Source organism: Primulina huaijiensis, chromosome 1, assembly GCF_012295235.1.
Source record: "Primulina huaijiensis isolate GDHJ02 chromosome 1, ASM1229523v2, whole genome shotgun sequence".
NCBI lineage: Eukaryota > Viridiplantae > Streptophyta > Magnoliopsida > Lamiales > Gesneriaceae > Primulina > Primulina huaijiensis.
Window position 1 is genome coordinate 17,504,808 of NC_133306.1, and position 13,911 is coordinate 17,518,718.

A 13,911-nucleotide genomic window follows, 5' to 3' on the forward strand; every position below is an offset into this window, starting at 1 on the left:
ACACTCACACTATATTTTACAATGAGATAGAATGATTCTCAAGCTATCACAAGGCGTCTATTTATAAGCCAAATGAGAGAAATGGTCAAAAATTTTATTAATGTCATTTAATTGTAATAGTAGTCTTTGTCCCCTCCAACTTCAATCCCATGTCCCTTCTTTCAATGCTTTGTTCCACGACTTTAATCACCAAATTTGACTCAGCTCAAAACAGCAAACATGTGGGGAATTGTCTGTAGATGAATTTGGCCACTTGGTTCACCTCATTTGGTTAAATATTGAAATAGTTATGATTTTTTTACTATATGCTGGTCATGGTGAAAGTAAATTTGTCCTCCTTTTGATATTTTCACAATTTGATCATCTTAACCAACTTTTTAGGTAGTCATGTCTTCTGCAAAGTTGTATATAATTTCTCAAGGATTCCAAAAATATTTGAATCACCTCCATTTGAATTTTCTAGCTTGAGTTATCATTATTTTACCAACACGTAGAAAACCTGAAAATAAAACATATTTAGTAAGATATTTAAATATAAACACACAATACTAAAATAACATAATTTTATAATTTTAATGAAACTTAAATTTTAAAATATAGGTTTTAACATATAATAAATTATTAATTTTAAGTTTCATCAGAAGACGAAAGAGTTTTCGTGCTCGGGTAAATAACCTTGAGACAGAGCACTATTCTTACTTGTATTACACAGGCTCCTACAACCCGGGCTGCTACTACCCGGGCTTATAGATGAACTCAGCTCCTGTTGAACACGGGGTGGGGCTGCTCCACTTTCCTGGCTACCCTAAATCCACACTGGAGATTACCCGGATACAAGATATTTCATGGGATATCAACCAAGATTCTTGATTTCGTCAGAACTTAGAGTAAGTGAACTAAAAAATTTATATGTGAACTTGATCCACGATAATAATTAATATCGCTAGACAAATAAATATCGTCGAGTGAAAAGTATCATGTCCAAATATATTGAGATGAACATATAAACTCACATCCAACGAACCAAATCCTATGAAAGAATAAAGCCTGGTGTGTTTATTGTAAGAAATGAAGTCAAAAGATATATAGAGATTGATGCAAGCTACTAGAAGCTTGCATGAAACGCACAACTCAAGTTTTTGCAGGGCATTGTTTGGGTCTGGACAAAGTGTATAAGTGATGCAAATCTTGTGAATCGAAATCAAGATGATAGAATTTCTCAGCAAGTCAATAAATATGATCAACATTAAGAAGCTTAAAGTTTTCTTTAGGTTCCAAAGCACAACTAAATTTAAGAAGTTCAACTGCATCATCCTTGAATCTATTATTAAGCTCTTCAATTTGAAAATCTATTGCAGCTATAAATACATCAAATTGATAATGGTGCTCAATTGTGATTGAATCATTATGTTGGCAAGAACGGCCTGTACCAGATTTATAATGAGCTTCCATGTGAGGTATCTCAATGTTATACTTGACACAAACTTCTTTCACATGACTAAGTAGGAGATCAAATCCTTCTTCTCTCAAAGTACGAAGCAAAGTTTTAGTCGTTGAAACATAATTCATTGCACTTAAAATATCTAGAGATTTCTCTTGCAATGTTGACAAAGCAGATTTGTTATCCCCATTATCTTATGCATCAAGTGTAATATGAATATGAAATCAAAAGACTTCATCGCAATTAATGCACCACTAGCTTCGCCACGAATGGAATTAGAAGCTCCATCATTCATCATATTTTCTAACACGGTAATCACAGAGCTATACATATCAATCATGCTACAAAGTGAGTCGAAATTAGAACTCCAATGAGTCTTTCCAGGTCATAATAAATTTCCAATTTGATTACATCCTCTACCTGTATCACGTTCACCATTAGCTGCCATATGCGCAACTTCAATTCTTTGAGAAGAATGTAACTCACCGTGCCGTTTAGAAGATGCATTGATGATATTACAAATGGAATTCAATTTTTAAAAGAATAACCAAATGGATACCTCTTTTTCAGCAGTTGCAGTTAATGCTAGTTGAAGCCGATGAGCAAAACAATGTACATAATATGCAAACGAGCAATCTTTCAAGAAAAGAGCCTGCAATCCATTCCAAGAACCGCGCATATTGCTAGCACCATCATATCCCTGTCCACGTATGTTGATGATATACAAGTCATAACAACTAAGTGCATCAGATATTTCTTTCTTAAGTGTTGCAGCAGTTGTATCTGTCACATGTACAATGGCAAAGAACCGCTCTCGTAAAAAGCCTTCAGTATCCACAAATCTTAATATAATAGCCATCTGCTCCTTATTAGATGCATCTCTCGCTTCATCAACTAAACTGCATAATTTGGCATCCCCAATTTCTTTACGAATCTTGGCTCTCATTGGTTGGAAATGATATTCAAGACACTTTCTGAATATCTGGTGAAGTATACTTTGCATTCTTAGGAGCTTTCTCTAATATGATGTCCCCAATACTCTTATTTATTTTTCCTATAAAATTTATCATCTCGATAAAATTTCCACGATAATTAGAAGATGGGGATTCATCATGCCCTTTAAATGTGCATGCTTGCAAAGTGAGCCATCGAATGCTTTCAATAGTTGCTGTAAGCCGCAATCTGTTCTTCTGTGTTTCTTCTGAAGATTGTGCATTTATCACTTTGTCAATATGACGAGGTATATTCATCAAATTATCAAGATATTGCACAGCATTGTTATGTGGTGAAGTATTGCATCCTATATGCATAAAAAATGTGCATCTATCACCATCATTAACTCGCTTCCAATATTTGAATCCATCAATTGTAAATGCAAGATTATGAGGATGCTTATGCCCAAACAAGAAGCACGAGAAACAAAATGCAGCATCTTTCGAAGGAGAATACTCTAACTTAGTATATTTTTCCAACAAGTGACTTTGGAATCGTCTATTTTGACTTCCAAATTTGTTCGGTGGATACTCTTTTTTAATTGGTTGATATGGTCCCATCTTGATATAAGCTCGTCTAATTTCATCCATTTGATTAACATGATATTTCCATATCGGAGTACGTAATGTCGGATCAGGTTCAAGAGAACTCACATCAACATCAATTCTAGGAGATTTGTTAAGGTGTTGATCACTAGGATTTGAGACATCAATATTGGATGGAGAATGGTCCTGACTTGCCGATATCTGCTCTTTTTGTTTAAAAAATGAGTCGATGGTTTTCTTTTTCTTCATTCTTTAGTTTCTTTCTCCTTGGTGCCTTCTACACCATAAAATATCACTTTAGTTTAACTTTTTATGGCTAACTGAATCAAATCAACATTACCAACACTAAATAATTGTTACTTTAATCCAATAAACCTCGAACAATTATAATTTTTCCGAAACAATTTCGAAGTTAATGTTTGACAATCTTAAGGCATAATATATTTAAATATAAAATTTTTACAACATTATAAGTTCAAAAATCCCATTTACATAATTCTGAATTTTTCCAAAATTCCATAAATTCACATTTATATTTTCTATAGCATCTAAACATCCAAATAATAAATAATCAACACTAAAAATCGACAATCCCCAATATAAAATCTGGAAATTAGAAATAATGCTCAAATAAATTCTAAAAAATTATCAATATCATCAATATGCTCAAATATAGTACCTACAATCAAAAATTTAATATATATCAATTATCAGAATTCAAAAAAACCAAAATACTCAAATTTTGAAACACTAAAATCTTAAATTACCTTTAAAATTCGAAGTCTAAATAAGAACAACAAGAACGAGCGGTAGAAAGTCTAACACTAAGATTTCCTCATGATTTTCGGAGAAAACGGCCACCGATGGACGACGGCTGATTTCAAGACGACAAAGAAACTTCGAAAATTTGGTATTAAAAGAAAGCTTATTCCGTGGGTTTTTCGTATCTACAATCGATTTTGAAAACTGGAGACCTATTTTAAAACATCCTGAACCATAAGTGAAAGTGAACAAGCAAGTTTTGGTGTCCTTTTTGATTAGTAAGTATGTTGATGAGGTATTGTGTGATGTGGTGCCAATGCATGCTTGTCATATCTTGTTGGCAATACGATAGTAAAGTGACATAATGTTTTCAAGAATAGGTACACATTTGTCCTAAACATAGAACCGGTTGTATTACTTCCTTTGTCTCCAAAACAAATATTGGAGGACCAATTAAAGAAAATAAAAAGAGATGAGGTCGAAAAAAATAGCGTTCGAAAAAGTGAGATGGCCTTAGAAAAGAAAAAGATATGGTCAAAAGAAAAAGTGAACAAAAGAGTGAGATGAACATAGAAAGAAAAAAAGAAGAAAATGATGAGATGAAAGAAAAAGAAAAAGAAAAAGAGGCCAAAGAAAAGAAAAAAAATTGCTGGCCCAAAGAGTGAGATAGAGAGTTGTTTATTCTAGCATAAACACTTTCATGTACTTTTGTACTAAGTGGTTTATTCTCATTGTGATGATATAGCCGATTCAATCTCGAGCACTGTTATTTATCCTTTGCATGATTCTGATGAAGTCATGATGAGGAGGCGAGCAAATGTTGATGGTGTAAAAATGCAATGGGATGATACATATGATGTTGAGAGCAATCACCGTGAGGTAAGGTTAGTTGTCACCGCAACGACTATGAGGTATGATTTGCTTCTTTACCTCAATTTTGTGTTGTTTTGATTCAAGAACTTGAGGAACGGGTTGCAAATGTGGTGGTTAAGGGACTTGATGTAAATTTATCCTTATTCTTTGATTGTTATGGTTTTGAGAGTATTGATAAATTGCATGAACCTATTATGAATTTTGATTGCTTACGAGTTACTAAGTTGATGGGATTTGTTTGCTACAAGGGTTTATATACATTAGACTTATATTTTTGTGATGAGATAAGAGATTGCATGGATAGTACATGTGACGTGTCCTATTTGCATGATTTATATTTGTTTGGTGATGGTTTTGAGAGATTGATAATTGACATAATTATTGATTATATGTGTTGGTTGCACATGAAACGACATGTTGAGTGTGAACATGAGACATGCATTGCATAAAAGGTAATGACAAGTCGACTATATTCTTATGTCATGCCTTGGTTATGTATTATTCCTAGTGAGCTATGGTCGTACACATGCATGGATTTTATCGTTGTGTTAACTAGGTCTAAAAAGAGGATGAATATGATATTTGTGATACTTAATGATATTTTATCATTTGGTGTCATTTGTTATTTGATGTCTGGTGTAATTGGTGAATAGATGAAGAGGGCAACACAGGAGGTGGGGTTCCAAATAGTCATGGAGCACGCGAGTGACAACGCCTACAATCTAGTGTTGAAAGGTAATCATGTTGATAATTTAATTCTTTTTATTACTAACTTGTTTTGCTTTTGCATAGGTAGCCAAGATTTAAGGACATATCTTTTTGAAGAAGGTGAGTATGATATTAATCTGGCCGGAAATGACGTGCTAAATCTTGGGAGTAGAGCCACCCAGTTGTGTTGTCGAGATCATACAAGCAAGATTCGTAGCTTCAAAGAATTCGGCATGCATAGCAATTAAGTTGGAAGACATGTAAATGTTATCCATGTGCTAAATTATGAAGAGAATGCCAAATCAAGACCTCGGACCCGAGAGCTCCGCGCAAGGGCGGTAAAATATTGTGCCCGAGCGCCACACTTACTAGACGAAACAATGATTTCCAGAACACTCAGTGCGCGAGCGGTCAAATCTTACCGCCCGAGCACGCCCACCTGCGGGAAATTTCCTTGTTTCCTAGTTTACAGTCCAAATTATTTGGGAACTAGATTTTGATATCTTTTTGAACATGTAATCATATTTTGGACGAAATTTTGAACACTTTTGACAATTATCTTGAGTTTATACAAAAATTTTAGAGTTTTTCTCTCAAACATTCAAAGCTTTGATTTGTTCTTCAAAAATCAAACTTATCAAATATTTGATCTTTGTGGAATTTTTCGATTGATCTCATACAGATTGTCAAATACAAGTCCTTTGAAAGTTCGTCTGATTCTCAATTGTTTCAGTCGTGAATATTTGTTACTAAGTTTCATAGCTTAGAGGTGGATATCACAAAATCATTATTTGTCTCAAAAGATTGGGACAACACAACGTTCTTTGTTAATCGAATCGAGGACGTGACTCTGTTTCTGAGCGCGTTTGTTTTTTGTGATTGAAGAACCGTATCGCAGGCACGTGCAGCTTTAAAATAAATCTTTTAATAAAATAAAATGGCGTAAAAACTCGTAAACATATATCATTTTCGTAAATCATTTAAACACGCAATATCATTCAGCTTCCTCTACGTAAATCATTTCAGCATATAACATCATAAATTGTTTACTCATCATATATCATTTTGGGTGAAGTTTGATCCTTGAAAGTGACTATCTTTTATCTTTTTATCATTCATCATCTGGTCGACTGATCAATCTATATACACCAAGTACCTGAGGGCGAGGCGTCAGCAACTCTCGTCACTAGGCCGTGGACAAATATGGAAATACGATCGTCGGGCTCTCTTTGAGGCTTTTTCTCATAAACGGGCTCCCTCTAGAGACTTTTTCCTCATGGTATTCTCATTTTTATCTCCTGTGTCATAGTCAATTCATATCCTTCAAAATAATTTTTCCTTTCTTTTATTTATAAAATATCGTTTCCTCCCAAAAGTCGTAAAGTAGCATTTTTTCATGAAAAATCGTACAGCATTTGCATATATCATAAAAATATCAATTTTTCATTATAGACATTTAAAATATCATTTAGCATATATCATGATTCTTCGGGACACTGTCAGACCTCTCGAACTACTCGAGACGTAAAATGACAATTTTACTCTTGGACCTCGAACTTCTCAGTTTTTATTTTTTCTTACTTTTCTTAACTCGAGCCTATCATATAGTATCATCTAATCTTATTTTTTACTTTTAATATTTTTCTTTGATGTAAGCCCGATCATTTCGATTTATTGACTTAATAGCTAAACCGTGAAGCGTTTTAAACTCGAATAAATTCAAAACTTAATATTTTCTTCTCAATTTTTAAACTTAGACTTTTCATATCCCTAAACTATCCCCGTAAGTCATGAACCATGCCCCGTGAACCACGGTTCGACCCTCATCTCTTTCCTAACCCATATTCTAACCCTTATTCCCAAATCAAGCCATCGCACCCAAAACTCTCGAACCACATCGAGCCACCTTGGACATGACCATTTCCAGCCCCTAATCTACCCTCCTGGACCTTCACCGACCAGCCCAGACCTCACGCACCAGCCCCACGCACTCTACAACCTAGCCGCGCCAAAACCAGCCCTACTCCTTCCATGGTGGTTGCGATTCCCTTGATCCATTCATCAGCGAGTCCAGCCATGCTAGGACTCATCCTAGCAATAGGACACAGCCCTCACAGGGTCTTGACCATGCCTGATCGAGCCCCTGGTTCAGCCACCCACCTAGTCGTCCCATAATCCCCAAAAAAAACTCTTGAAAACCCTAGGTTCTAGCCTCACCCAAGCACGATTTGTTTTGCATATGACTAGCCATCATCCTAGACTTAATCGACACTTTATCCATCACTTAAACGTCTCATATTCGTAGCGTACACTTTGGGAATCATAACCCGATTCAAACAAGATAAAAACATCAAAACTTTGAAAAATATTCATCTAATCGTCAAATAATTTGATCAATATAATTTTCATGTTTCAAAACATAATACACAGATATTATGATTTGAATGGCGCAAAAGAAAAGATTTAGAAGCGTACTTTTGTGTTTAAAACGTTTGAAATATAAATACGGAAGTGGTGGAACGTCGGTGACAAATAGAAGACGATTTCTACCCTCTTTCTCGTCAAAACCCTACCGAAAATCCACATTGGGATGCAAGAGAGTCGGGTGATCCTTATTGGAAGAAAGAACGATGAAAAAAATCGAAGAATGAAGAAGAAAATAATTCGAAAAATTCTCTTGGATAGAACTCCATGTTTCAGCCATTGCTTTCCTTCTCTACGTAAATTGTACGTGTGTTGCAGTGTGTGTTTAGGTGTGTGTGCTTAGGGTTTAATTATATTTAAAAAAAAAAACAAAAAGGCTTCTTAATCACTTAATTAATGGGCTTTATTAACTTTAATTTTTAATTAATAAATTAGGTCTATTAAGATCAATAAAATCATTAGGTCTCAAATTTAAAAGATTTAAAAATATTTATTTCCAAAATCTCGTTCAAATTACATAAAATGCATTGCTCACTAATTAATTTAAATTTGACCTTAAAAAAATGCTAAAATTCTTGAATTATTTAAAATAAACGTTTTCTTAACTAAAAATAAAAATTTAGCTTTTAAATCTTTAACATCTTAATCGTCTTCGGTTCTTCGTCCACGACCAACTGCCAATATTCGCCTGAAAATCTTTAATTTATGCAAAATAACAAAATTACACAATTAATCATTTAGTCACTCAAAATATATCATTCATGCATCCAAAATCATTTAATTAAAATATTTTAGCAATTTAATAATTTTCATGCATGCGATCTACGCGGACTGATTTTCGGACGTTACAATTTCATTTATGGTGACAACTCAAATATAAAATGTATTTTCATGGGTATCCAATTGGCTAAATCAGGTATCTGATATCTTAATTTAAGTACTTTGTAGGCTAATTCAAGTACTTACTCGTGTTCGATGGTTAGTGTAGAATGTGTTTTTTTTTTTTTGTATTAAATCATACTTATACTTCATGCTAATGCGCTTCAATGGAAACTAAAGAAGGACTACGTTTAGGGTGACAGGTCTAACATCAAATTAAGTACATTTTAGGCAGAATTAACATGCAAAAATAAGATATATGTTAAATCAAATTAAAAGGCCAAATTAAGTATTTAGCTATATTCAATGATAATTAAGTAACATGTTGATTTAAATCTATAAATAACATTAATAAGACATCCTAATGATTTTCCCTGGTAACACCAAAACAAACTTCATTTATGGTAGTCACTCAAAGATCGAGAATTTTCTCATCAATTTTGAGTATAGACATGGAAGAATAAGGATCGACTAGTTCAAATTTTTTTTTTTTGGTCATATTAAACATTTATATATCACATGATAACTGCGTAACATGTATATTTTTTAATAAAAATAACATTAATAAGTTAAAATTGATATTTACACTTCATTTCTTGTTACTGCACTTCATTTGTAAATACATTTGATACATATTTTTACAAATGAAATGGAATGTGGATAACATAAAGTAGAATATAAATATCAACTCTCTTGATAAGTCATCTCAATATACACATCTTATTTCCATTTTTCTCATCTCAATATAGTAGTATGATTTATTAAGATTAGAATCACATTCCAAAATAACTAAAAAAATTTATCTTGTGATAAAATTTATTGATATAAAAAATAAATTTAAATTTTATGTATGATTAGAGTTTTTTTTTTAATTTATCTATAATTTTTTTTTTAAAAAAAGAAATAAATTATTTTATTAATTACATTGTAAACTTTATTATGAATCATAGCTGAAAATTTTACTTTCATCATTTCAATTCTTCAACTATTTAAAAAATTAAACTGTTGGTAGCATTTTGGATTGTATCAGGAAGGAAGGGAGAGAGCGTCCTCCAAACGGAACCATTAACAGGAAGCAAGGCATTCCAATCCACAGACATGGGAACGCAAAGTTTATAATCAAAATTTATATATTCCATATTAATTGATCTAAAACCCATTTTGAAAATTCATATCCATCCAGATTTCGAATGTTTTTACGTGTCGATTACATGGTAAACAGATCTCCCCAATATTCAAAATTTATACTTAAAAAAAAAGTTGGAAAACACAAATCAAGCAAACGTAAAATAGGAGTGAATATAGGTCTAAACCAGGCCCTCAAATCACGAGAATCAGAGAGAGCAGACATGCCGACCCGAAAATCTCAATCTCTGTGCACATTACCATGCTTCCTTCATTCTTTTCAGATCCAGAGCATCGGCTTATTGTGCACAGATCCATCATTCATTTACTACTAATAATAAATTATAAAAGTACGATATCAGACGCGGAGAAGCAGAGCACAAGCAACTGTGATTTTATAGGCGGAGATCTCTACATCTAGGGTTTTTGGTATAAAATCCATGCTCAACTTTTGTGGGCCGTAGGCTCTGCTTATAAGGCTTTCACTCAAGGTTAGCCCAAATATTACTTTCGATTTTTTGTTTTTCATACTTTTAAAAAACATATAATGTAATGTAACATAAAAAGGGTAGGTTCATTTTTTCCTTCACAATTTGGAAAAAATAAAATAAAAAATTGGGGGGATTATGAACAAGTTTCAAAAAGGTATTGTTATAAAATTATTATAACGTTTTCTGTCAATCCACACATATGATCAAAATTCAAACACAAAAACTCATGTGAGACTGTCTCACGGGTCAATTTTGTGAAACAGATATTTTATATGGGTAATCCACGAAAAAATATTACTTTTTATGTCATATATATTACTTCTTATTGTAAATATGGACATGATTAATCCGTCTCACGAATAAAGATCCGTGAGACCATCTTATGAAAGACATACTCAAATTCAAATATCGTTAAAATCTACAATATTTATTAGAAATGAAAATATACTACATCGTTATTAAATGTCAGGCCTCTTTGTGGTGAAGTGAAAACACCAAAACCTACGTATAAAAATGCACACACTAACCCATACCTTAGTAAATACAATCGGATATCGTACTTTAACTAGTTTCAAAATCTCCAAAATACTCGCCTTTTTTATAATTAATTAAAATGGAAACACCCACCTGTGATACCTCCGATTAATCGATCTGGAAGAAAGAAGGCTTTAAACCACATCTACCTATTTACTATTTAGTAAATATCTAAGGCTGAACTAGTAAAGGGCTAGGGCAGCCACTCCTGAAACAATAAATTTCAAACTTACTAGTGTTGGAGTATGATTTCCTCGCACCCAAAATACGTCAAAAATTTTTTTCTCGCACCCAAGATACGTCAAAAATTTTAAAAAAAAATTTTTACAATCAAAACATCCTTGGATATCGTATCATTCAAATCTCAATAAAAATTGTTTAGATTTTTTACCTTTGCACACCAAATTATTACGAGATTTTAAGCGGAGATGACCTTTTTTTATAAATCTCTACGAACAATCAACTTGATTGTACGTCGTTCTTCAATCTTCCTAATCAAGTTCAAGATTGAAAATTTAGTTATTTGTCTAGATTGCACTAGAAAAATAAACAAAATTTTGCGTTGAGAATCGTTGGCCGGAAGGTGGTGAAACAATGATGGCAACACAGTGGGGGCGGTGACGGCGGTGTGTGGTGGAGATGGCAGTGGTCGGCTGTGATTTCAAGCATGGTCGAGTTCTAACTTTGTGAGGGAGAGAGATAATCTTGTGTTATGTATATGTTATATGTATATTATCAACTTTTGATAATATATGTATACATAAAGATAGTCTCTCATGTATACTAGAATCTTTCTTGAAATAGGACTAGGAGATTTTATATTGTCAAAATTCTTATGATATCTTCTCAATTTTTGATAAGATTAGATAATCATTTTCCAATCATGAGATTCTAGAACCTTCCAGAATTCTCGTTGGATGATTCGTACTTGGTGAAAATCTTACTAATTAATATTTGATTAGAATATTTCATGTTTACTAACTAAACATTTTAGGATTGTAAATTCGTTGTAATCTCGATCGACGATCCAACAGCGTCGACGTGAAGATGATACAAAACTCGTTATTATATTGAAAATTGAAAATTTCGAAGATCAAATTTTTTTATTAATCTATTTTTGCAGCTGGTTATTTTAGCACTCTTTCACTAAATTAGACATTTTCACTTTTCTTATAAAATTAGCAGTCAAGCAAACTTAAAAACTTTCGGATACATAATTCACTCTCTAACTCATTTATAAGCAACATGTTTCATATTCATCAAACTAAGTCATCCTATTCAACTATTTCAACAGGAACACTTAATTCAATATTTGTGTGACCTTAAATGGTTCAGAGATATAGCTAGTTGTGGGTTCACAACTCATATGGTTCAAGACAACACGTCTCTTATATGGTCTTACCCTAATTAGCCTTATTTTGTGCATCAACCACATCATAGATGTTAAACTTAAGCTCGAGCTGTCTTTATCAATATTTTAGACAGTTGAATTAACTAAGAATTAATTTAGAACGCACAATAACTTATAAATGAATTTCATGATCGCCATCATATGTACAATCTCATAGTACCATAGATTTTGCATGTGTATATAGATAAAAATACGACCTCATATGCCATCAATGTATTTATTTATGCAGCTTACATGTGTATTTAGATAAAATAAATTCCACAATTGGATAAAATTGTAAATTATTAAAATAAAGATTTTTTTTACACAAGAGTCAATAAATCTCAAACAACAAGTTGTCTCACTGGGAATATGCTCTAACAATTTCTCAATTACCCTATAGCCAACAACCCATGCATAGATCTCAAATTCATTGTTTCGTGATGCTTCTCAAACAATTGTCTTGGTTGTGGCTTCATTAGTGGATCAACAACGTTATCTGATCGTCGATCGAGATTATAATGAGTTCACAATTATTTATTTAATGAATTTAGAATATGTTAATTAAAAAATAAACTAGTTGTAATGACAACTAAATATAATATTCTCGTGGGATATTATANTATAAAACATGTATTATCAAGAGTTAAAAATGAATCAATCATGCATAATATTTTCAAAAATAGATACACCATATGAGAGTTTAAAATAGTGAAAATATAGAATCATGATACGAGGAGAATCTTTGTGGGATTGGAATATTATAATCATTAAATACGTGATATCAAATAGTTGTAAAAAAAAAAATTTAACAATTACCAACATGAAAATCCAGTCAATATTTTCTCACCTTCTCTCTCCTCTACAATACTCGACCACCACTTTGTCCAAGGCTCGCGGCCAAGAACCACTATGACATCACCGCGATGCCGACACCGCGTCGTCGAAAATCTCAATTTCCGACTATTGATCGATTTATTCTGACGCAAAATTTTGAGTAGATTTTTAGTGCAATCCACATAAGGAACAAAGTTTCTGATCGTTGCCTTGATTAGAAGGTTGAAGAAAGTTTGTAAGGATTTACAATAAAGACCAATTTCGCTAATCTCTGACTAGTTTAGTGTCTAGCGTTCTTAAATGCAAATGTAAATAAAATCTAAATATTATGTGAATGATTTAAATCATACGACACTCAAAAATGTTTTGAATGTCAACAAAAAATTTTAAATTTTTGTCATGTCTTGGGTGCGAAAAAAAGGTACACCAACAATGGTATCATATCTAAGTTTCTCAATCGTATGATTCTTTTATTGTTCATTGTTTAAAATAATGTTGAATAAATCATTTATAATCATACAAAAAATCCAAATAAATCGCAGGCATTGAAAACCTTCGAAGAAAAAAATTTGTGTTGCCCGAAATAGTTTCGGGCAATGCACGTGTATAGCCGCAACTGCCCATAAGTTTTAATATAAAAAAATTAAAAATAAGGGTTGTTTCGCGCAGGATTGGGCACTGCCCTTATACAAAACAAAGCTACTCGGAAAATTTTGGGCAGCAAACGGAAAGCTGGTTGGGCAGAAACACGACTGCCAGAGATGGTCATGTGCATTCCCTAGCTTATAGGCTCAAAAATTTTGTTTCCAGGTGTAACTTTTATTATTTTTCAAAATTATTTGTAAAAAAATGATATTTTATGATAATTTTATAAACTAGCTTTGAAAAATAATTTTAATGAAATAGATT

The 13,911-nt window shown here is 32.6% G+C and overlaps 2 protein-coding genes and 1 non-coding gene across 3 annotated transcripts; all 3 read right to left on the reverse strand.

The window, feature by feature from the left end:
• Window positions 1–1,227: 1,227 nt before the first annotated feature.
• LOC140971810 (uncharacterized) lies at window positions 1,228–2,387 on the reverse strand. The gene is made up of 4 exons (XM_073434319.1): window positions 2,001–2,387; window positions 1,862–1,882; window positions 1,694–1,817; window positions 1,228–1,634 (listed from the first exon to the last, which is right to left on the reverse strand). The coding sequence occupies exons 1-4, from the start codon at window positions 2,385–2,387 to the stop codon at window positions 1,228–1,230; spliced, it is 939 nt and encodes a 312-aa protein (XP_073290420.1).
• Window positions 2,388–2,403: 16 nt separating this feature from the next.
• On the reverse strand, window positions 2,404–3,228 carry LOC140971819 (uncharacterized). Its single transcript, XM_073434328.1, has one exon. The coding sequence runs from the start codon at window positions 3,226–3,228 to the stop codon at window positions 2,404–2,406; it is 825 nt and encodes a 274-aa protein (XP_073290429.1).
• Window positions 3,229–9,922: 6,694 nt separating this feature from the next.
• LOC140991256 (small nucleolar RNA snoR100) lies at window positions 9,923–10,027 on the reverse strand. Its single transcript, XR_012177822.1, has one exon. It is a non-coding gene; the product is annotated as a small nucleolar RNA snoR100 (small nucleolar RNA).
• Between the last annotated feature and the right edge of the window lie 3,884 nt (window positions 10,028–13,911).

Excerpts from the sequence above, each read along its gene's own strand:
- LOC140971819 (XM_073434328.1), bottom strand. The coding sequence starts at position 3,228 with ATGAAGAAAAAGAAAACCATCGACTCATTTTTTAAACAAAAAGAGCAG.
- LOC140971810 (XM_073434319.1), bottom strand. The coding sequence starts at position 2,387 with ATGAGAGCCAAGATTCGTAAAGAAATTGGGGATGCCAAATTATGCAGT. Across the intron at positions 1,883-2,000 it reads CTGCAACTGCTGAAAAAGAG|CTAATGGTGAACGTGATACA; the intron begins GTATCCATTTGG and ends CGCATATGGCAG. Across the intron at positions 1,635-1,693 it reads CATTCGTGGCGAAGCTAGTG|ATAATGGGGATAACAAATCT; the intron begins GTGCATTAATTG and ends TTGATGCATAAG.